The following is a 21,339-nucleotide window of genomic DNA, read 5'->3' as shown; positions in this document are numbered from 1 at the left end:
TATGATACAAATTATGTGATAAAAAATGTTTTTTCTTTAAAAGATAGAAAAAGTTGTTGATCAACCCGTTTATTTACTCGAATCAGACCCGAAAATCGTATAGATTCGATTTGTATTTTACCCGACTCGAAATACACCACACCCAACCCGCCCCCGACCCGTTTAACGGGTCTAGTTAGAAATCAGATCATTATATTTGCTGTTCTTCTGGGTTCGAGTTTCAATCTCCATCTTCTCCAATAAATTAAAGGATCAGGATCAGAGAGATTGAGAAAAATGACAATAAGATTTGTATTAATGGTGAACAAACAAGGGCAAACAAGATTAGCCCAATACTATGAATACCTTACTATCGATCAACGTCGTGCTCTCGAGGGTGAAATCGTTCGTAAATGCCTTGCTCGTAGTGATCAGCAGGTACTCTATTACCCTTTCTCTAATTTAGCTTACCAATTTTATTTCTGCTCTTTTCTATAGTGGGTTTCAGTATTGCCATCAATTTTTATCATTGTTTGTGAAATTATGATCTGGGTTGTAGTAGCGGAACCAGGATTTGAAGTTAGGACGGCGAATGCTCTGCTCGGAAAATTTAGGGGATGCTAAGTAGCTAGTTATGGAGTAATTTAGAGGAGAAATCTGTAATTTTAACTAAAAATTACTCGTATAAATTTGAATCATGAATGATACTTTTCTATCACTCTCATCTCTAATTTATCTCAATTTCTATGTAATTCTGCTCTTTTCTGAAAAGGGTTTCAGTACTGCCATCTACTTTTATCATTGCTTTTCAAATCATAATCTGGGTTGTAGTTGTGGAACCAGCATTTTAAGTTAGGAGGCAAATAAATAGATCTAAAAATTTTAGGGGATGCGAAGTAGCAAGTAATGGAGTAATTTAGATAAGAAATCGGAAATTTTAGCAAAAAATTTCAAATTTTTCATTGTTGGGGTGTCCACCCTTGCTAGTCCTCTTCCTCTGCTAGTGCTTGGAAGGTGTCAATTTGGATCATGAATGATAACTTTTCTACAATTTTTTGGGGTGAGTTTTTGCGGAAGTTCTTGTTTTGCTGCAATGGGCTGGAGAACTTGTCATCAATTTTGATAATTGAACGGCAAATCGCCATCTTGGTTGGTGTGTATTTGAGTTTTGGGACTTTTGGTGATTTTTTTGGGGTCTGGTTTGATACAATGATGTTTGTTACTCTCTCCTGAACTGAGTTCCGTTTCACTAGGTACGTGCAATGTTAGGCAATCTACAGTATTACTATGATTGTGATTATTTGTGTTACTCTTGATTGAGCTAAATTTATCTGAAGATCTCGATTTTTCTGCATGGAAATACTGACTTTGCTGCATTGGGTTACATTTTTGTCGTCAGTAAGATTGTTACACACCAATTACGATTCTTGTTAGTGAAGTAATCTTAGTCAAAACAACTTTTGACAGTGTTTGGTATTGCTATGGCCTGTATTGCTGTGAGTATTTCGGGTTTTTACTTCAGGTGTTGGAGGTTGTTATGTTCTGTTTTGTGTTGATGAGGAACATTTTACTTTGTATAAGGTGGGTGTTATGCTTTGAATTTGACTAAGTAGCTTGAAAGGTTTAATTTTGAAAGCTTGTTGGTTGTCTTTCTTGGCATTTCATGTATGGCAAATCAGTTTTCGAGGTGTTTGCTTTGAAGACCACTGAGTTTGTGTTATTTCAAGCTTAGTTCTTGGTGTAAATTAAAAGGTTATTTAATGTGAATAATCCAACCTATACCTCCTCTTCTCATATTAATCCGTACTAACGATTAACTGAGAAAAATCCAACTTATGACATCATTTTTCTCACATTATACCGGGTAACCGGCTACCTATCTTTCAGGTCACATTCTCAAAAAAAAAAAAAAAAAAAAAAAAAAAAAAAAAAAAACTAAAATCATTCAACCCTTCCATCTCCTTCCTTCCTTCCTCACCCACTTACTTCCATTATACCACCTCCTGAGTACACCTCCATCATAATCAACCATCATCTCCATAACCTCCATAATAATCTACCATAACCTCCATAATAACAACTTCTAAATTTAATCATTCATACAATACAAACTTCACTTCATCACCCAACTTTCGATGCCGCCAAAAAAAAAGTGCTGCGCCATTTCCAATTCTCCCTTCACAACAACATCAAAACTCCAGAGTAGGGACATATTCTTTTTGCATAAAGCTGATACCTTATTATTGTTCGTTGTTAATGGAAATTTAATTATTAACAAGCCAAAATAATTAACCATCCCTTTCCAATCGATTTTAATCATCAACGAACCCAATCGATTTTTTGGGGGTTTATCATGAGTGAACCCAGAAATTGATTATGGGTGAGCCCAGAAACCAGATTGTGAACCCAGAATCGGAAGTTTATTATTCAACCTAAAACATACAAATATCATTATATTGAATCTTCAACATCATCAACAACAACAACAACAAGAACCACTAAAAGAAGAACGAAAATGTCTTCATTGGTTCCCTAAAAGACTAAAACCCAAGCAATCAAACCGGAAAAGTGAAAGAGATGTCGTCTTGAATATGAAGAATCACAACTTCGTCTTTCGTCTTTGTAAGTAGGTGGTGGTAATGTTGATAAGTGGGTCTATGATTGATTGTGGTGGGTTAGTGACAGTGTGAGATCATCACATTATTGGGTGAGATTGTCAGAATTGTTGTTGTTAATGGAATGAGTAAAGTGTATTTCCTATACTAGTGAGTATAAGTTTCGAAATGCCATACTAAATGATGAAGGTTGTTAGATGATGAAAAGATTGTTGATGATGGTATTGATGAAGATTGCCAAGAAAAAAAATGGACGAGTTATATATCCAGGAAGAATAATAATGAAGAATAAGAAATGGGGAATCCCTATGCAGGAAGAAAGAAAACAAAAATAAAGAGGTGACCTGATTGCTTATCGGTAGTAATAGGTCAAAAATAGGCAAAGTTTAGTTAGAGATAAATGAGGTCATAAGTTGGACTTTTCTCGGTTAATCATTAGTATGGATTAATATGGGAAGAGGAGTTATAGGTTGGATTATTCCCATTAAATAACCCTAAATTAAATGCAATGCTTATGGGATTACAACAATTTAAAATATATTTCATCATGCTCATTAGCGTTAGCTAGAGGCTATATTAGTTTTGGAGTAATTAGTTACTCATTAGAAATTTGCTTTATTTTTTATTTACTTGTCCGACAGTGTTCATTCGTGGAGCATCGGAACTACAAGATTGTATACAGGCGTTATGCATCTCTATTTTTCTTGGTTGGAGTTGATAATGACGAGGTGCATACTTAGCTCCCATTAACTTGCTCTATTACCGTATTGTTTTATGTGAAGATGTAGTTCTCAAATTGGTTCATCTTCCTTTTGGCAGTTTCTTTATTTTGTACATAGCTTGTGCGCATGAGCTGTCCATATGTATTGTTTCACAGCACTTCTATGGTAATCTGTTGGACTGCTTTGAAATAGCAGACTTCACGTAATGGTTTGGTGTATCTTCAATTTTGTATGTCTGTCTGCATCAACCACATGGCTGACGTGGGTTGGTGTTATGGGTGGGTCTCGATTGTTGTATGTAGGTGGGTAGCGGTGTCTCAGGGTTGTTTGGAATGGGTCAAGGTTGTGGTTTGTACGTTGTCACGGACAATTGTCAGTGGCCGCGGATCTCGTGGAAGAGGTGTGGTGGGTTAAGGTGGCAGAATTGCAGATTACAGTGGTGGACAGTTGTAGACTTTACAGTAAGAGGAGAAGCCTAATTTTTGGGCCCAACATTGTGAGACAGAGGAAGTATAATATGTTTATAAGTTTTGCCCCCTTCATTTCACTTAATTAGCCTCATTGGTAGTTTTTGGGAGGAGGATTTTGAAAAATAGGACTTATTTAGTAATGGACTTATATATTTCCATATTCAGTGGAGCCAAAGATCAAATAATCTTTATTTCTAGAATACGATAAATAAAACAAAATGACGCACAAAATTACCTTTGCTTATGTTATGAAGTTAGTGGAACTCACTCAATGCAATATTTGTCTCAATATTCATTATGGGTTATCTACAAACAACATCGTCCTGTTCACACGATAGGGGTAAGGATGCATACATCTGGCAGACCAACACCCTTACCTTGGCCTGGTCGGAGCTTTTGGGTTATGTTAGTTTCTAATCGTAATATGTTATATGTTATGCTTGCTTTTGTATTGAAGTTCTCATTGCTTGTAATATAGTATTAGTTCTTTCTTTCTTGCTATCATATTTTTAATTAATGACAGGATATTATGATGTATTGCATCGAAACATTAGTGTTTCATAAAGCTTCCTTGCACAATTTTATTAGTTGTAATGTTCTTATAGTCTTCTGGTGATATGATTATGTCTTCACGTTACAAACATTTTCGAATTCAACAGTTCTTTAGTAGTATTCAATAATCTTCACTCTGCTGCCCTCTTAAACGATACAGAATGAGCTGGCCATTCTGGAGTTCATCCATCTGTTGGTAGAAACCATGGACCGTCACTTTGGCAATGTGGTGAGCTTAAAACCTGTGCATATATTTCACATTCGTTCACTCTGTTTGTCTCCGTTCTTATTTGTGATAATAATATTGCAGTGTGAGCTGGACATCATGTTCCATCTTGAAAAAGCTCATTTTATGCTAGAAGAGATGGTGATGAATGGATGTATTGTCGAGACCAACAAGTCTAACATTTTGGCTCCTATACAGTTAATGGATAAAGCGTCTTGAGCATGTAGCTTACAGGAGGTACTATTTAGGTCGCTGTTCAATTTTTACATTCTCGTTTGCATTGTCGTTTCTTTCTCTCAGTTGGACGTCTTGGATAAAGTTACTTGTGTGAAACTGGATAGTGTAATTGCTGAAAGTTTACTATTGATGTAAATTAGTCATAAAATGTGTCCAGCACTTGATTTTGGTTAATTGCGAGGAAGATTCCACCTGGTGATTTAGCTGATTAGCTCAGATTTTTTTTTTTTAATTGTTTTTTTCCCAATCGCCTAGAATCCACAACAATGGATAATATGAAGTATATCTGATTAGCTGGAGAGAGTCTGAGTTCCTTCCCCGGAAATCACTTTGTTGTTCTACTCCTTGGGTACTCCTAGCCTCCTAGGTCACAATCATCATTTGTGTTCTATTTAGGCATGAATCTAGTGTGGGGAAGGGTTTTGGAGAGGATCCAGTCCAAGGCTTAAAACATGGTATTATGTTTTTGGCTGCCAGTCACGACAATACATGGCAACAGATTGGGCGGTGTGAGCTACATTTATGGCGCGAAACCAAAATTAGGCTGCGATGACCCGGTAACGTGATAGACCGCAACTGGTAATTATTAGCATTACTGCCTGAATGATCCGAGCCTCTGAAGGGGGATAAGTCTGATAACGACATTCCTCGAGATAGTGATTTTTCCTGCTATCCCTCTTAAGAGCATAGCGTGTACAACAATCATTCTTCTCAAGAATGTCAGCAAAACTACGGTTTCATAATTGATGGTCCATATATGACATTCGTAGGAAACTAGAAACATAAGATATATGATACAAAAACTCCCTTTTTATTGTACTGCTGGTAATTATGCTATATAATTGATTTGATATTATGTTACAAGAATGCTATTTTCACTATGCTTTAGCACCCGAAAAATACCTTATACTAACGAGTGAGAATATCTGCCAATTAGAGGGTGCTGAAATGAATGAAAAACTGCAATTTTACACGGCTGCAGGCTTCCCATCTTTCCTGGGATCAGATACCGCAGTTAGGGTTCCAAAATTTACATTCCCAACAGATTTCCTCCCATGTTTCCTGCCCAGATCAATTGGATTTCCGAAGGTTTGAACGATAAGCTGACATATTGCTTGAATTCCTACTGGCTTCAGTTTGTGACCCCTCTTTTCCAAGAAAGCCCTCCTCTCTTCGGGAAGCTCTATATGCTCCCCGTCGATCACTGTCACATTCTCATAGTTCACGACGTTCGGCATTAGCTGTATAACATCAAATTTCAATCTTGTCAAAGCTGCAAGTACTAGTTTCTGCATTTTTACTATGTTGGGTAAATCTAATTCTATTGAGTAGTTATGGTGACCAAGTGATCCGAGTTTTTTCTGACTTCAGGGCTTAGACCTTGTCAAATGTTAGCTTGACCATTTAAATCACCAGCAGTATGTATTTTTATGGTTTTACCCAGTATTTTGACCCATTCTAAATTCAACCTGTCCGACCACTTTGAGAAGTCTAGTCCTTACAATTGTTAGGAAAATAAACGAGTAAAAAAAAAATAGTGATAATACCCAGAAAGAAAAGTAACAATAGAGGAAACCTTGGGATAGACTCTTGGACTCTGAACAGCTGCAAGAGGGTCCATTCCTAGAACAAAGTGGTTGATGAAAACCTGAGCTACTGCTGCGATTATGTTTGATCCACCACTACCACCAATCACCCCAGCCAACTGCCCATCCTGACAATACACAAAATGAAAGATATGGCCAGAGTTCTTTCGAGGAATGAGTGAGGATCCTTTCACAATGTTAACTTTGACATTTACCTTTAGAACAATGAGGGGAGTCATGGCCGACAAGGGCCTTTTACCGGGTTGTATGAAATTTGCAGGAGCTGGGGGAAGCTCGTCTGGTGATACTTCGGTTGGAGTCGAGAAATCATCCATTTCGTTGTTGAGCACAATCCCCGTGGAAGGAGATAGCACCTTTCCTCCAAAAGGATAGTTTACTGTTGTTGTTAACGACACCGCATTTCTCTCTGCATCAACAATGCAGAAATGGCTAGTTCCATTGTCTTGCTTCTGACTCCACCTGTGAAAATATACGTAATTTAAGACGAGATTATTTAGTTGGTGTCAAGTTGTTAACTCTAGGCTTGGCCAATGGGTTATTTAGCGAGATACGTGTGTTCCTCTGTTCCTCTGGCAGTTCAGCTATATTGCACTCTGGGGTCCGATCAGATTAGCCACCCATTTGGAATAAGTTGATTTTCAGGTAGTGTTTATGAAGGGTGGGTTTATTCATTTGTTCTACTGAGGAATTCGGCCATTTCATTTTAGTTTGGGTTATTTTTGGGTCATGTCATTTTTGAGGTATTCTATTCACGTCTTAAGTCAGATCGGTTTAGGGCTAGTCACTAGGTTTGCTCATTTTGTCAGGTTTAGTTGCGTCTAGGTAATTTAGTTGAAATTAATACTTGCATACCTGCCCTCGTAGTACTGAGGAGGGAAAGTTGTATTATCATAAATCTTGTGCCAAATTTTCTCTGCAAAAGATGGCGAAGTCATTTCGGAGACATACTTAGAAACATTAACGTAGGCAGGGTCACCCAAGTTCATTCTGATAGCTAACATGTGCTTTATAGCCTCAGTCAGCCTATGTAAGCCAAGAGATCCTCCAAGTGCCTTTGAGCTCCCATAGTTCTTTAAAATGTTTACAATCTGTTTTCCACCAAAAATAAAAGAAGTTAAAACTGAGTTCTTCACAAAAAGATATGTTAAAAACATGTCTTAGATTTTATCAGATATTCAAAAGGTGAAAAATGCTACTCCGTATTTGACACTCGGAGGCTGCAGCAATATAGCTGTGTCTGTCAGGCATCTGCATTTGACTCTTGCAGCCAAGTCCAAGAAACATAGGAAAAGAAGACCGGAAAATTTCCTCGAAGGTTACCAAAACTTAAACTTACCATGGCTAGTCCTACGGTTCCGCTGGAAGGAGGCGGCATCCCTAGAATCTTATACCCCATAACATCAACTCCCACAGCATCGGTCACTTTGACTTTGTAGTTCCTGAGATCCTCCATTGTTAGAATACCTCCGGCCTCTCTCACATCTTTCACCAACTTCTCACCGACTATGCCATTATAGAAGGCTTGTGGCCCTAGCTCAGCAATTGCCTCTAGACTTTGTGCAAGCTTTTTGTTATAGCACGTCTCTCCTACCTTGAGCATTCTCCCATTTGGCGCGAAAACATGTCGTAAGCCTGGGTCAGCCATGATTTTGTCTTGGTATTTTTGCAAGTAAGTTGCTAGATAGGGAAAGATTTGGTAGCCATTGTTGGCGTAATGTATTGCAGGTTGGAATAGAGTTCGCCATGGAAGACGGCCATACTTTTTCCATGCTTCATGTAGGCCTGCCAGCTCACCAGGCACACCCATTGCCAGAGGACCTAAAGTTTTGGCCCCAGGATCATTCTCGTACATGTTCTGTTTTGTTATGAACATCAATAGTTAGCGTCATTTGAGAGACTGTCACCACTTTTTCCGACTTCCTGCACATTTACTCCTGTGCTTCTGTTACTGTCATTATAGATTGTTCTTGTGTAATGTTTTTCTCTTTGCCATTCATAGGGAGTCTTATGTTAGATGATTAGGCTTTTATAATCAGGATCATTTTGGGGTCACAAGTTACACGACCGGCCAGCCACCCAGCTAGGCCACTCTGTCACCAGGGTCGGGTTTTGGATGGGTCATTAACTCATTACAGGTCAGGTCTTTGAGGTGTGTTATTGACGTCAGTTCATTTAGAGGCTTAAGTCTGTAAGTGTGCGGTTCAATTTTAGGCCAAGTCGTTACTGGTGCGGTCATTTGGCCATCTTCCAGTCATGGCTATTAAATTCTTTGTTTTAGTTTCAGATTGGGTCAACTCCGGTTAGTGTCTATTTCATGCTTTTCTTTCCAGTTTGGGTCGGGTTGGTTCATATAAGGTCAGTTTTGTGAGAGACGCTTGGACTTCATTTTAGGCCAAAAAACAATAAAGGAAGATAGTGGTAGTAGTGAACCTCAGAAGCAGCAGCAGGAGCAGTTTCTCTCATATCAAAGGCAAGTACTTGGGAAGTTGATGCTGACCGAACAACCATGAAAGCTCCACCACCAATCCCACTGGCCATAGAATTTACCACCCCAACACACAACGCTGTTGCGACAGCAGCATCAACAGCATGTCCACCCATTCTGAGCATCGACGCTCCAACCTCTGAGCAGCGAGCGTCATCAGCTGCCACAACCCCAACCTCTGATTCCACAATATCCGCGTTATGATATTGTACCTTCCCACTGAACTTGACTTGCAGTAAACTTGCCCGGCTGCTCGTAAAGGCGAGGCCTAATTGGAAGTCGCATAAAAGATGTAATACACACATGTATAACATCAGAGAAAGACAATTTCCAACGATCTTCATCTCGACAATATGAAGTTATTTCTCGATACTAAGAAATGAGTTATTTTTTGCGATTTCCCGACTAATTTCGGTTTCTCGGAAAAGAATTAATTAACCTCGGCAGAAGCTATGTTTTCCAGGAGTAGGGGATAATGTAGAAATTCAAGGTGGGGATCTCATTCTCATTAGTCTGACAAATGTTTTTGCCTAATATGACTACTTATGTCACATGTTGGACCAGATTGTGACAGAAATAAGAAATTAGTTTAACATGATTTTATGCAATAAACGTGCTCATTTTGAACTTTGTAACATGTAGTACAAGATTCCTTTCACAAGTTTTAAGCTTAAGACGGAGTAACTATGACCTATTTACAAGAAAATATAAATACCATTTTTTTTATTAAAAAGTTACTATATAAGCTGTGAACATTTTATCATTAAAATGAATCATATTTTGCCCCAGATACAATGTTTTCGTCTACAATGAGAATTTGCTTATCTTTAAGGACTCTTAACTTTAGCAAATTCATATGCATAATTGCATATATAAATAGATTGTTTCGATTATTCCCTTTCAAGTAAGCCCAATGCTGAACCGACTTTCGACGAGGTTCCGAGGCAATGAAGTAGATTTCAGTCAATTGAGTTTGCTAGTAATTTTATCTTGAGAAAACAATTGATTTAACCAATGTTATTCCAAATTACATGTCCGTAACTGGAGAGTAAGGAGATCCAATAATGGTTAAACACAAAAATTAACCAACCCATAAATGATACGGTAAGTTGAACTTAGCACGCAGTATCCGTCTTTAAATGAAAACGATTCAAATATACTTTTACTTGCATATATAAGACAAATCTTCTATAACTCTATATGGTGATAGGATTCTCTCCATTAGGAGCACCTCCAACCATGAGTTTCACACTAGGCTAAATATTGAGGAATGCTAAATTACAGCATCCAATCATGAGGACGTATCCTCATTTTGTTGAGGATATGTGAGCAGCTCAACAATTAGCTGAAGAGGACGTGCAGTGTGTGTGGGGCTCCGCTATAGAATATGTGAGAGTAAATAAGTAGAGTGAGGTGTGCAGTGGAGAGATAATGTAGGACTTTTATTTTTCTTTACATCTTTTTTTACTTCTAAAATTTGTAAATAAAAATTATGAAAATTATATTGCACAAATATTCATTTCTTTTTTCTCTACACATAGAAATCAATATTGATGGTATTTGGAATAGATTTTTGAGAGAGAGAAATGATAAAAAATAATTGGATGAGGAATAAGAGTAAATTATGGTTGAAGGAGTGTTTTGATTGTAAATTGAAAAATTGAGTAATAATGAGGTGGATGAGTAAAAAGTGATAAGACATAGTGAAATGAGGAGGGAAAAAATCATGATTGGAGATAGTCTAACGAGAGGTCCAATACTTTTGTGTGAGAGAGGAGAGATTACACACGTGTTGAAATGATTACCTTACCCTTCCTTCCTTTGTTAAATGAGTACTGGACTGTCAAGTAACGGGAGAGGATTCTAGCTACTCTATATGCATCCTCCTTTTATCTTGTCTATCTTATTTGACTAGGTTTAAATTTAAGTCGAATATTACCGTCTTAAACAAGAATTTGCACAAATGATGAAGTTAAATTGACTCAACCCTAACAATGATGTCGACCCAATAGTAGCCAAATCTCAAACCGTTCCTAGGCAAGACCCGAACCGCCAAACTACCCGTTTAACTCTCATACAGTATAGTATTTCATACTTACAAAGTTACAAGGTTAATTTGATGAATCTCCAATACTAGTTGGTTAAAAGGTGGAGACTGGCACCTAACTTTCAACTGCCACCTTGATTGTCATATTTCAGATTCCATCAGAAATTTAATCAGCAATATACTATGGGATTACGTCTCCCTTAAAACGGTCTCAACATAAAACAAGAAAATGTCAATATTTTATGATAAAAAGTGATCATTTTATCACATTTAATGATAAAATATTAGAACTAAAGTTGTCACTTTTTAACCCAAAACAAAAAAATTGATAATACTACCTACCAAAATAAAAAATGACAACAAATAACGGGACCGAGGGGAGTATGTTTTAACTTAGAATAGTTACATATTTGTCCGTCTTATTTCCATGAGTGTGAAAGAAGAATTTGGATAGGCTGATTAACTCAGAATGTATCTGGACTTGATAAAAAGCACTATGACATGACAATTTGCTCAAGTAAACAAGCACATAAATTAAAATCAGAAATTCATAATCATCACTTTTCCAAAAATATAGGAACGTATATACACAAATCCAAACCCAAAAGAATCAATACCTTTTCTTCCCTTCCCTTGATTCCTAGACACATCAGTGGCGAAATGAAAGGGGTGATATTAAATACGCCGGGTTCCAATTTTTCTATGTAAATCGGAAAAAAATAGAGAAAATCATGAAGTTGTACCTCGAGCTAAAATTTTAACATCCAACTCCTTTCATCCCGATTATTTGTTTACCTATGGTTTGTGGAACAATTTGAGTGTGTAGGATCAAGTTACCCATCAAAGACATTCCTAATATAAAAAAGTAACAACTGAATAGGACGGAGTGAGCTAATACCAGTGCTTATGTATTATATCATCATCAACAACAACAACTCCAAAGTCAAACTATACTCAAAAAGTGTGTATATTTGATGAAACACAAAATAATAATAAAATGAAAAACTCACTTGTTATAGCTAGCAATGCAAGAAGGAAAAACACAAATTTTCCCCAAAATTTGTGCTGCTTGTTATCAGGATCATGGATATGAAGAAGAGGAGTTTCTGTATTGCTTTCATGGCTTCCCATTTTCATAATCCTTTTTTTTTGTTTCTATATTTTTGGAAAAATATGAGGATTATGTTAAGGGTTGAATTTGTGTTAATTAATTTGTTTGGTTGAAGTGCGTGGAGCATATGATTATTAAGTAAATGATGATGATGATTGATGATCTGTTTTGGTTAACTTTGTAATTGGTGTGTATTTTACTTTATACTGTACTTCAATAACGTGGAGATGGTAGGGTCCAAATATGGGTTGGTTTTTGTGGTTTGCTAAGGAATCGTGAATCTTAAGGGATACTACCGATTTGTGAAGTAGACTTGTTTATAAGCCCACTATCTCATTTGTGCATTCTTATACGTAGGTTGTATGTAGTCATGTAGATGTACTTGATTAGTAGTTACTAATTCATTTACAATAGGTGGGTAACATTACAATCAAATAGATGTTAAAACCATGATTAGTAGTTAATAAATATGGCCAATATAGTTGTTTTTTTCCTTTTTTTTTCTTTTTAAGAAACTAGCTCCAATCCACAAAATAAAAAAACAAATGAGTATAATTGTTTATTTCTCTTTTAAGAGGTGAATAACAAATCTGCATGAAGTCCATAAGTTAAAGGTAAAATTATTGGTAATCTTGAGACAAAACTTTGGTAAGTCTTAAGACAAGACTCACTCAAGGCTACTAATAATCTACCTTAGTCTTTATAAAGTCTTAAGTTGAGTATTGGAAATCAAGACTCAACTTAAGACTTTGGGTGAGTCATGACCCCACCTTAAAGGAAAATTAATCAATGAATGAATCCCATGTGTCATTTCTTTTTTGTGAAAAAAAGGAGTAAAGTGGAAAAGTAGAGTCTGAGGTGAGTCTGACGGATAATGTATAAAGTTTAAGGTAAGCCCGAGGTGAGTCTGAACAATAAAGAAATAATAAAAGTTAGTGGAAAGCTGATGTGACAGAGTCTTAAGACTTGGAAGAGTCTTACTGATAATCTCACCCTAATAGTTCACCATAATTTTTTGACAAAGGTTTTTATTGGAGGATGAATTATATTCGGAAAACCGTATAGCATATAAAATAAAGTAAATAATATATACTTGAAGAGATAGGCACTTGGGGCGGTTAAGCATGCGGGCCAAACGGGCTAGGGGACGGGCTGGGCTTGGGGGATCTGGAACCAGCTTGATAGGGGGGTGGGTCAGCCAGGCAAAAGGTGACACGAGAAGGGGCTTTTGTAGTGTCATGGTGGGGGTTTCTTATATTTTAAGAGGTTTGCTCAATGGGATGCAACAATCCACATGACTATTGCAAATCTGAAATGTGAATGCTGAAAACAGAAGATAAAACACTCTTTTTGTGGGATTTTTTTGGTATATAATGCAACAAATAAAAGGATATAATTATCAACTTAATTTCCACAGAAGATTCACAGGAAAATAAGTTAACAATTTGGACAAATTAAATTAAATTTACCACAGACTAAGCACAGGTAAACCCAATTTAAAACAACAATTCACAGTCAAAGCACAGAATTGTTTATCTTCACTAACAGACTTTGATCAACACCCACATTCTAAGCACATGATGTTATCATACCTGACTCTCAACTACAAACTAGCACAAGTTGAAAAGATTTGGTTTTGAGAAGAAATTCTCAGTTTTTTTTTAATTTAATCATAATCTAAATATTACAATGGAGAATGACCCTTTATAAAAACCTTAAGAAGAAATCTAACCATTGATGTAAAACTCCTTTAATTTAAGGGTTGATTTTGAATAAAGTAAGAGGACAAATTGATAGAATTCGAATGTCAACTATTAAGGACAAATAAGTGCTGTTGTAGTGTCTTCTTTTATGACCCAAAGCTGGTACTTACAGTAGAGAACAAAAATTAAAAGAGGAGACAAGGAGAAGAAGAGGACAAGCTGTCACTTTCATTGTGTCTCCTCAAAAGTAAACTGCTTTTGATCACATGTAAGAGTCTCCTTTTCTTGTTTTCTGATGCTCAAATACTTGAGATTATTTAAGGGTCCTGGACGTGACATTCAAGCTAGGACAAATGGACAAGAAGGCCCTTGCTGCACACAAATGCCACACATACATTTTCACAGCATTCTGGAATCAGACATTTCTTGTAGGAGCCATAACTTGATTTTCAGGAGGAACTAGGAAGCCTCCCATATACCAAATGAAAGCTAAATTAAATAGCTCTCTCCTCCACTTTGAATAATTCAAAGGTCATGTCTGGATCTTCAGTTATAGGCCTCTGAGTGAGTTCGGGTCAGGGCTGAACTGTACAACAACTTTCACACATCTGCCTTGTATTCAAAAAATTATATCTCTTCTCTCAGGTTCATTTAAATATCTTATGATGGCTCAAATGAAAGATAATGATGTTAGCTTTCATCTCCAAAAAGAATTAGCCCCAGAAGTGGCCTAGAACTTGAGATTTAGATTTTTGTGTAAGAACATGTCAGATTTGGATGTTTTCCTCTTGTGCAGTAGCAGCAACTTTGAAAATTCATATCTCCCAACTCACGTTGGCTAAAAATACCCATGATATCTCAAATGAATGATAAGGAAGTTAGCGTCCCCCTCCAAAAAAGAAGAAACCAAAATTATTGAGTAAATCTTGAGTTATTGAATTTTAAACACTGAGAGGTCATTTCAGAAAACAGCATTATATTCCTGCGTGGCAGTCTTTGAAGCTTGATTGTAAAACATATACTCAATTAAAGTTGCTGATTACAACTCCATAGGAAATTATACTTCTTCAAAATTTTATCCATATAAAGAACATAAATTTTAGCCATGTAAAACTCCAGATATGATTATCTGAAGTTAGACCTGAAATTCTGAGACTGTTGTGAGTTTTTTAGGTTTCCTGAGTTTCACTTTGATCCAAAAATGCTTCCAAGTGTGTCATTGTTTTGCACAGTCCCATAGAACGTTCTCTTGGCTTGAAAAAGAAAGGCGCTCGCCCCTAGCTCCCGCTGCAGATTTTCGGTGGGTTCGGGTTTGAGGCGGGTCAGGCTTTACATGGGTTGTATCACCCTCATCTACCAAAGTGTCTTACCAAGGCCTACCTTAGCAAATGAAAGTGTTACCATCTCGGTTGCCCGAGGTAAAGTATATCAAATAGATCATAAAAGAACGTTTAATTAAAATAAATAGCCGATTAGAAAGCCAAAATACGACAATCTAATACTGAAATTCAACTCCAAAATAAAGTGATCATCTAATGTTTAACATGACAGTGGAAGCTAGTTAAGTGAATCGTCGGTGTCCCATCCATGCCCGCAGCTAACTCAACATATCACATCTGCTCAATCCACTGCTCGCCATTCTCCAATGGATTACCTCATGTTAAATCATGTAACGGGTCTGTGCCGCACCCAAATGGAGGAGAGAGAGTTCGCTTCATAAGCCCAAGGAGGTTCCACTCTAAAACCAATTGGCAATAGAGGGAATAACCCTTTGCCTTATAAAGTGGTAACTCCTCTCCTCTTCTATCAATGTGGGAATATATGAGTGGTTTTTTTCCACACTCCCCCCTCATATGTGAGGCCCAGTTAAATCGGTATGGGGGACAATTAGGCCTCTCTTCCAACCATTAAAGCAAACCGTGTTATTTTTCAACGGTTGCGAATAATAGGCCCAGTTTATTCATTATACCCAGGATAATAACCGCGGGCTCTGATACCATGTAAATCATGTAACAGGCCTGGGCCGCACCCAAATGAAGGACAGAGAGTTCGCTTCATAAGCCCAAGGAGGTTCCACTCTAATTAAAACCAATTGGCAATAGAGGGAGTAACCCATTGCCTTATAAAGTGGTCACTCATCTCCCATTCTATCAATATGGGACACTCACATGTGGGAATATATGGGTGGTTTCCTTCACACCTCAGTTTTGAAAACATTTGAAGAGGTCAGTCAACCATACAATCAATTATAATCAACAGAAAATAAAGCCAATCCAATCCAACCCTGTAACAATCACAAATTCCAACTTCAAGAAACATTGACCGAACCGCAGCCCGGTCACGACTACACCCCGCAGTGAGTAGCCCTGCCATATTACCCATCGCAACATTTAACCCACCCTAGCCAGTGGTAGACCACAACCTTGTCACCTAAAGCCCCGTTCAACGCAACGAGTGAACCCAGATCATTAATGTGCACATCCCTTGTGACGGGAGCCACAAGGGACGAACATGGGGGTGAAGACCATTGTTAGGGATAAAAATGGAATTTTATTATCCGTGACATGGCAGTGTTTTACTGGCGAAAAGGGTGGCAATCAAGGGACGACGTGGCATACAATAGTTGGTAGAGGAAAAGAGAGAGGGATAGCTGAGGTGGCGCGTTCAAGACCACAGGATCAAAATAATAACATACACAAGTTGGGCCAAGTAAAATCACACGCATGGAAGAAAGAAAAGGATTAGGTTTTGACCTTTTCAAATAACCACTACCTATTTTCATGGCAACCGACCAAGAATCTAGGAGCAGAGGCAGGAGGAAGCTTACCCACTTCAAACCTATTCCTAAAGACTATATAAAGCAAAGAGAAGAGACATTGGAGGCATTCGAACTCGAGCAGAATCAACACAATTCCTTCAAAATTCCCGTCTACTATTGGCAATAATTCACTAGCTAAAATCATTCTTGTATTTCCTTACTTGGGCATATTATTCTCGATCATAGTGCAAATTTGGTGGGATTCCGACTCCCCCCGCGGTTGTTCCCACACCGGGTTTTCCGCGTCACCAAAAATCCTCCGTGTCATTCTTTTTCATTCGTCTTTATTTCGTTGTTCTTATCGTCGCATTTAAAACATAATTGGCATTAGATTAATCACTGTCACTCACATAAAATATTCATAACCGGTAAATTTTTACCAAAACAGTTTGGCGCCCACCGTGGGGCATAGTGATCATTTTCTATAGCCAAATCTCGCAAGACCGAACCAGCCGTCACCATGTCTGGAACCAGCCAGAACCCATCCAGCAGCCAGAGCATGTCGGCCCCATCTTCTTCCGGAGCAGAATTACTTCGCATCCGCAGGATCGTGATGCATCCCAGCGTCGGCCAGACGGTCCCCGTCAGCATGTCGACCAGAGCCATGCCCCAGCCTCAGAAGCCACCACAGATTCCGAAGGCAGCAGGTGCACCCAGTCAGTCCAGATCCAATAGGGAAAGCAGCCCCAGCAGAGGAGGCGAAGCAAGATCCGAAGCCCGACCAGAAAGCTCGGCGCGAAGTTCTCCGGCGCAGGATCTCGGCGCTCGATCCGATGCGCAGTGATGATTCAGGGGGATGAACACTGCGTCGGGCCGTTGAGGACCTGAGGAAGGACAACCAGAACATGATGGCTCAAATCGTGACAGCAGTCCAGTCCAAACCAGCATCAACACTAGAGGCTCCAGCCAGAACCAGCAGTGGAGGATCGGGTCGACCAATCCCGTCAGAACTAGGTACCAGGCTGGATCTTGCAGGGGTAGCACCCAGCGAAACAATCGAGCCAAGAGGATTGGGATGTCTCGTCATTCGATAATCCACCCGATCTCTGCAACAGACAACAGTGTAACGCACCGTTTAGCACCCCGTCAAGTTCGACCTTCCACTCTTTTCGTGTACCCCGCACACGCAGACACCAGGATGGCAACTGGACTGTCCTCGCATGCAGCAATTCCCACCCGCAACTGGATTCATTCTGATGGAGCACGGATCGGCGGATCACAGCAGACACCAGGATGGCAGTCTGGATCCATAGTTAGTGCAATACCAGTAACCAGTCATCCAGCACCAGGCCAACTTTCTGGAGCACCCTGGCTAGGAGGTACACCTGCTGGTTCCTTCCCGCCTGTTTCTAACCCTCTTGCAGGAGCAGGTAATTCGCTGGAGCAGCAATACTAGGAGCTGAGGGAGCTAATGTATAAGATACCAGGCGTTGCCCGTCCGCTGGAGAAAGCAGCCAGAGATAGCTACGCAGACTCACCTTTCGTGGATGATATAGCTCTAATCGGTGTTCCTAAAGGATGTCTGCCGCCAGCTATGACACTCTACGACGGAACCACAGATCCACTTGACCATATCAACCACTACAAGCAGAAAATGATGGTGATAACCGCAACTGGATCTCTAAAGGAAGCTTGTATGTGCAAGGGTTTCGGGTCAACGCTGTCAGGAGCAGCCCTGCAGTGGTTCGTCGGTCTACCTAATAAAAGCATATCCAGCTTCGCCGACCTAGTCAATGCCTTCAACCAGATTAGATTCGCACAAAGAAGAGAAAGCCAGAGAAGCAAACCAGTGACCTCTACCGGATAGTGCAAGGGTTTGAGGAATCTACCCGTGATTATTTGAACCGGTTCAACAAAGAGAAGGTGTCAATTCCGAGGTGCGATATAGCAACCGCTATACAAGCCTTCCGCCGAGGGTTGCACCAGGATTCACAGCTATACAAAGACCTAACCATGCATCCGTGCACCACCTTTGAGGAGGTACAATCGAAGGCAATTGCTGTCATGAGGCTGGAGGAAGATTCTGCACCTGTAAGAGGCACTTATGATTCAGACCCAGTATCCAGAAAGGCTCCAGTAGAGAAGAAGAGCGAAAGATCCAAACCCTACAGCAGGAGCGTGAATAAAGTTTCTGGAAATTCTGAAGGAAAGGGCGAAGCAGATCTGCCTCCGAAAGTAAGTGAGTATGGTTTCACTACCAATCTTGCAGGACTATTCAAAGCCTTGAAGGAGCTGGGACGCAGAGTCAGATGGCCAAAACTTCCAGAAGGAAACCCCAGCAGCAGAGACACAGGCAAGAAGTGTGAGTTCCACGGCAACAACACCCACAACATCGATGAATGTTACTCCCTCAGAAAGGAAGTCAAATTCCACTACGACCAAGGAAACCTGGATCACCTCCTACCCAGAAACTCAACCAGAGTAAATTCAGCGGATCAGGTTCTGCCATCTCCCCCTCCTCATTGCTCTAGAACTGTGAATGTCATTACAGGTGGATCAGAGCTGTGTGGGCTGACCTACTCAGCAGGTAAGAGGCACGCAACTAGGACTAAGGGAGACAGACCAGAAAGCTCTTGCAGGGTTAACCACCAGAATCTGCCGTCAGTCACCTTCGACGAAACAAACGCAGGATCTGCTCCTGAGCAGCACCACGATGCTCTAATCATCACGCTTCCCATAGGAAATTGCAAGGTGAAAAAGATCCTGGTGGATACCGGAAGCTCCGTCAACTTGATCATGATGGAAACACTCAAAGGAATGTGATTCACCGAGAAACATCTAGCAAAGAAGGCAATTCCCTTGGTTGGTTTCAGCGGCGAAACAAAGCACTTCCTAGGAGAAATCATCATCCCAACCTACGCCGGGGGTGTAAACAAACAGGTAAGATATCTGGTTATTGATGGGCCCTCTACTTACAATGTAATCCTTGGCAGGCCCTGGATCCACGAGATGAAAGCAATTCCCTCAACGTACCACCAATGCCTGAAGTTTCCAACACCTTGGGGGGTGCAAGAAATACGCGGGGATCAGGAAAAAGCTAAGGATTGCTACAAGGTGGCTCTGAAGCCAACAACCGGTTCGCCCGCATAGCAATTACAGAGCCAGCGCATCCAGGACGATTACATTGAGCCTCAGCAGGCAGAACTAGACGAAGTCATCCTGGACGCGCTGCACCCAGAACGAACTGTTCTCATTGGATCTGAGTGTACAGGTAAAATTCGTGAAGAACTCGTTCGGTTGTTAAGAACTAACATAGATTGCTTTGCTTGGTCACATGATGATATGATAGGGATAGACCCAAGTGTGATAACTCACAAGCTAAGTGTGGATCCAAGCTATAAACCTGTGCAACAGAAAAGAAGAAAATTTGCTTCTGAAAGAAACCAGGTCATAAATCAAGAAGTAGATAACCTGCTTGCTGCAGGAAAGATTCGTGAAGTAAAGTACCCGGAGTGGTTGTCCAATGTGGTAGTGGTCCCAAAGAAGAATGGCAAGTGGAGGGTCTGCGTCGATTTCACGGATTTAAACAAAGCTTGCCCAAAGGATCTGTTCCCTCTACCACACATAGACGCCATGGTGGATGCTACTGCAGGCCACGAGATGTTGACATTCCTGGATGCCTGGAGCGGATATAACCAGATAAAGATGCACCCCAGTGACCAGGAAAAGACAACATTCAGATCCGAGAGAGGTATCTATTGTTATAATGTCATGCCTTTTGGGCTGAAAAATGCAGGATCTACCTATCAGAGGCTGGTAAACATGATGTTCAAAGAGAAAATAGGCCAAACTATGGAAGTATACATAGACGATATTGTCGTTAAATCGAAGCAGGCTTCACAGCACCACCAGCATCTGGCAGAAACTTTCAATACCCTCAGGAAATACCAAATGAAGTTGAATCCTACGAAGTGTACCTTTGGAGTATCCAGTGGAAAGTTTTTGGGGTATATGGTAACCCAGAGGGGGATAGAGGCCAGCACCGAGCAAATAAAAGCAATTCTGCAGCTAGAATCACCGCAGAAACCAAAAGACGTCCAGCGTCTGACTGGAAGAGTGGCAGCCTTAAACAGATTCATATCCAAATCCTCGAACAGATGCAGGCTGTTCTATGATATACTCAGAAAAAGCCAAAGATTTGAGTGGACGGATGACCACGAGAAGGCATTTCAGGAGCTGAAGCGTTATCTCAAAGACCCCACCCTCCCGTCGAAACCAGAGCAGGAGAACCACTGCGTTCTCGTATCTATCGGTCACGAAGAAGCGATCGGTGCAAGACTAGTACGAGAGCAGGAAGGATCACAGCATCCAGTATACTACATCAGTAAGTCTCTGCTTCCGGCAGAGACCAGGTACACGTCACTAGAAAAACTTGTCCTTGCACTAGTTACTGCATCCTATAAATTGCGTCCCTACTTCGAGTCTCATACAATTTATGTGATAACTAATTATCCTCTTAAAACTATCATGAGAAAACCAGAATTGTCAGGAAGAATGGCTAAATGGTCCGTGCATTTGAGCGGGTACGATTTGAAGTTTGAACCCCGTACGGCCATAAAGTCTCGGGCTCGCGGCACTTTGTGTCCGACTTCGCTTAACACCTGCACCCAGGCCGAACAAGACATCCTGAATCTGGAAGAAGACAAAGGAGAGCAAATATGGGAGCTACATGTGGACGGAGCCTCCAACGCTAAAGGAGCAGGAGTAGGGCTGGTCCTCAAATCACCCCAGGGAGACCTCATAGTCCAGGCCGTACGATGCGAATTC

At 40.0% G+C, this 21,339-nt stretch overlaps 3 protein-coding genes across 3 annotated transcripts; 2 read left to right on the top strand and 1 right to left on the bottom strand.

Moving 5' to 3' along the window:
* Positions 1 to 197: 197 nt before the first annotated feature.
* Positions 198 to 5,012, top strand: LOC141605876 (AP-4 complex subunit sigma). The gene is made up of 4 exons (XM_074424793.1): positions 198 to 417; positions 3,236 to 3,322; positions 4,499 to 4,567; positions 4,649 to 5,012. Exons 1-4 carry the CDS (start codon positions 277 to 279, stop codon positions 4,781 to 4,783), a joined length of 432 nt encoding a protein of 143 aa, XP_074280894.1. The 5' UTR covers positions 198 to 276; the 3' UTR covers positions 4,784 to 5,012.
* Positions 5,013 to 5,593: 581 nt separating this feature from the next.
* Positions 5,594 to 12,290, bottom strand: LOC141605875 (glutathione hydrolase 3-like). The gene is made up of 7 exons (XM_074424792.1): positions 11,951 to 12,290; positions 8,839 to 9,161; positions 7,745 to 8,263; positions 7,261 to 7,496; positions 6,603 to 6,867; positions 6,378 to 6,515; positions 5,594 to 6,042 (listed from the first exon to the last, which is right to left on the bottom strand). Exons 1-7 carry the CDS (start codon positions 12,075 to 12,077, stop codon positions 5,770 to 5,772), a joined length of 1,881 nt encoding a protein of 626 aa, XP_074280893.1. The 5' UTR covers positions 12,078 to 12,290; the 3' UTR covers positions 5,594 to 5,769.
* A 5,420-nt stretch (positions 12,291 to 17,710) lies between these two features.
* On the top strand, positions 17,711 to 19,335 carry LOC141608136 (uncharacterized). Its single transcript, XM_074427493.1, has 3 exons — positions 17,711 to 17,942; positions 18,200 to 18,255; positions 18,340 to 19,335. The coding sequence occupies exons 1-3, from the start codon at positions 17,711 to 17,713 to the stop codon at positions 19,333 to 19,335; spliced, it is 1,284 nt and encodes a 427-aa protein (XP_074283594.1).
* Positions 19,336 to 21,339: the final 2,004 nt, after the last annotated feature.

Source organism: Silene latifolia, chromosome 10 (genome assembly GCF_048544455.1).
Source record: "Silene latifolia isolate original U9 population chromosome 10, ASM4854445v1, whole genome shotgun sequence".
Taxonomy (NCBI): domain Eukaryota; kingdom Viridiplantae; phylum Streptophyta; class Magnoliopsida; order Caryophyllales; family Caryophyllaceae; genus Silene; species Silene latifolia.
This window is presented reverse-complemented; position numbering and strand designations above follow the sequence as displayed.

Coding starts and splice junctions, on each gene's coding strand:
- LOC141608136 (XM_074427493.1), top strand. CDS start 17,711: ATGGCAACTGGACTGTCCTCGCATGCAGCAATTCCCACCCGCAACTGG. Junction 17,943..18,199: donor TAACCCTCTTGCAGGAGCAG/GTAATTCGCTGG, acceptor GGATCTCTAAAG/GAAGCTTGTATGTGCAAGGG. Junction 18,256..18,339: donor TCAGGAGCAGCCCTGCAGTG/GTTCGTCGGTCT, acceptor CGCACAAAGAAG/AGAAAGCCAGAGAAGCAAAC.
- LOC141605875 (XM_074424792.1), bottom strand. CDS start 12,077: ATGAAAATGGGAAGCCATGAAAGCAATACAGAAACTCCTCTTCTTCAT. Junction 6,868..7,260: donor CCTCAGTACTACGAGGGCAG/GTATGCAAGTAT, acceptor ATATTTTCACAG/GTGGAGTCAGAAGCAAGACA. Junction 6,516..6,602: donor CTCCCCTCATTGTTCTAAAG/GTAAATGTCAAA, acceptor GTGTATTGTCAG/GATGGGCAGTTGGCTGGGGT.
- LOC141605876 (XM_074424793.1), top strand. CDS start 277: ATGACAATAAGATTTGTATTAATGGTGAACAAACAAGGGCAAACAAGA. Junction 418..3,235: donor TTGCTCGTAGTGATCAGCAG/GTACTCTATTAC, acceptor CTTGTCCGACAG/TGTTCATTCGTGGAGCATCG. Junction 4,568..4,648: donor ACCGTCACTTTGGCAATGTG/GTGAGCTTAAAA, acceptor ATAATATTGCAG/TGTGAGCTGGACATCATGTT.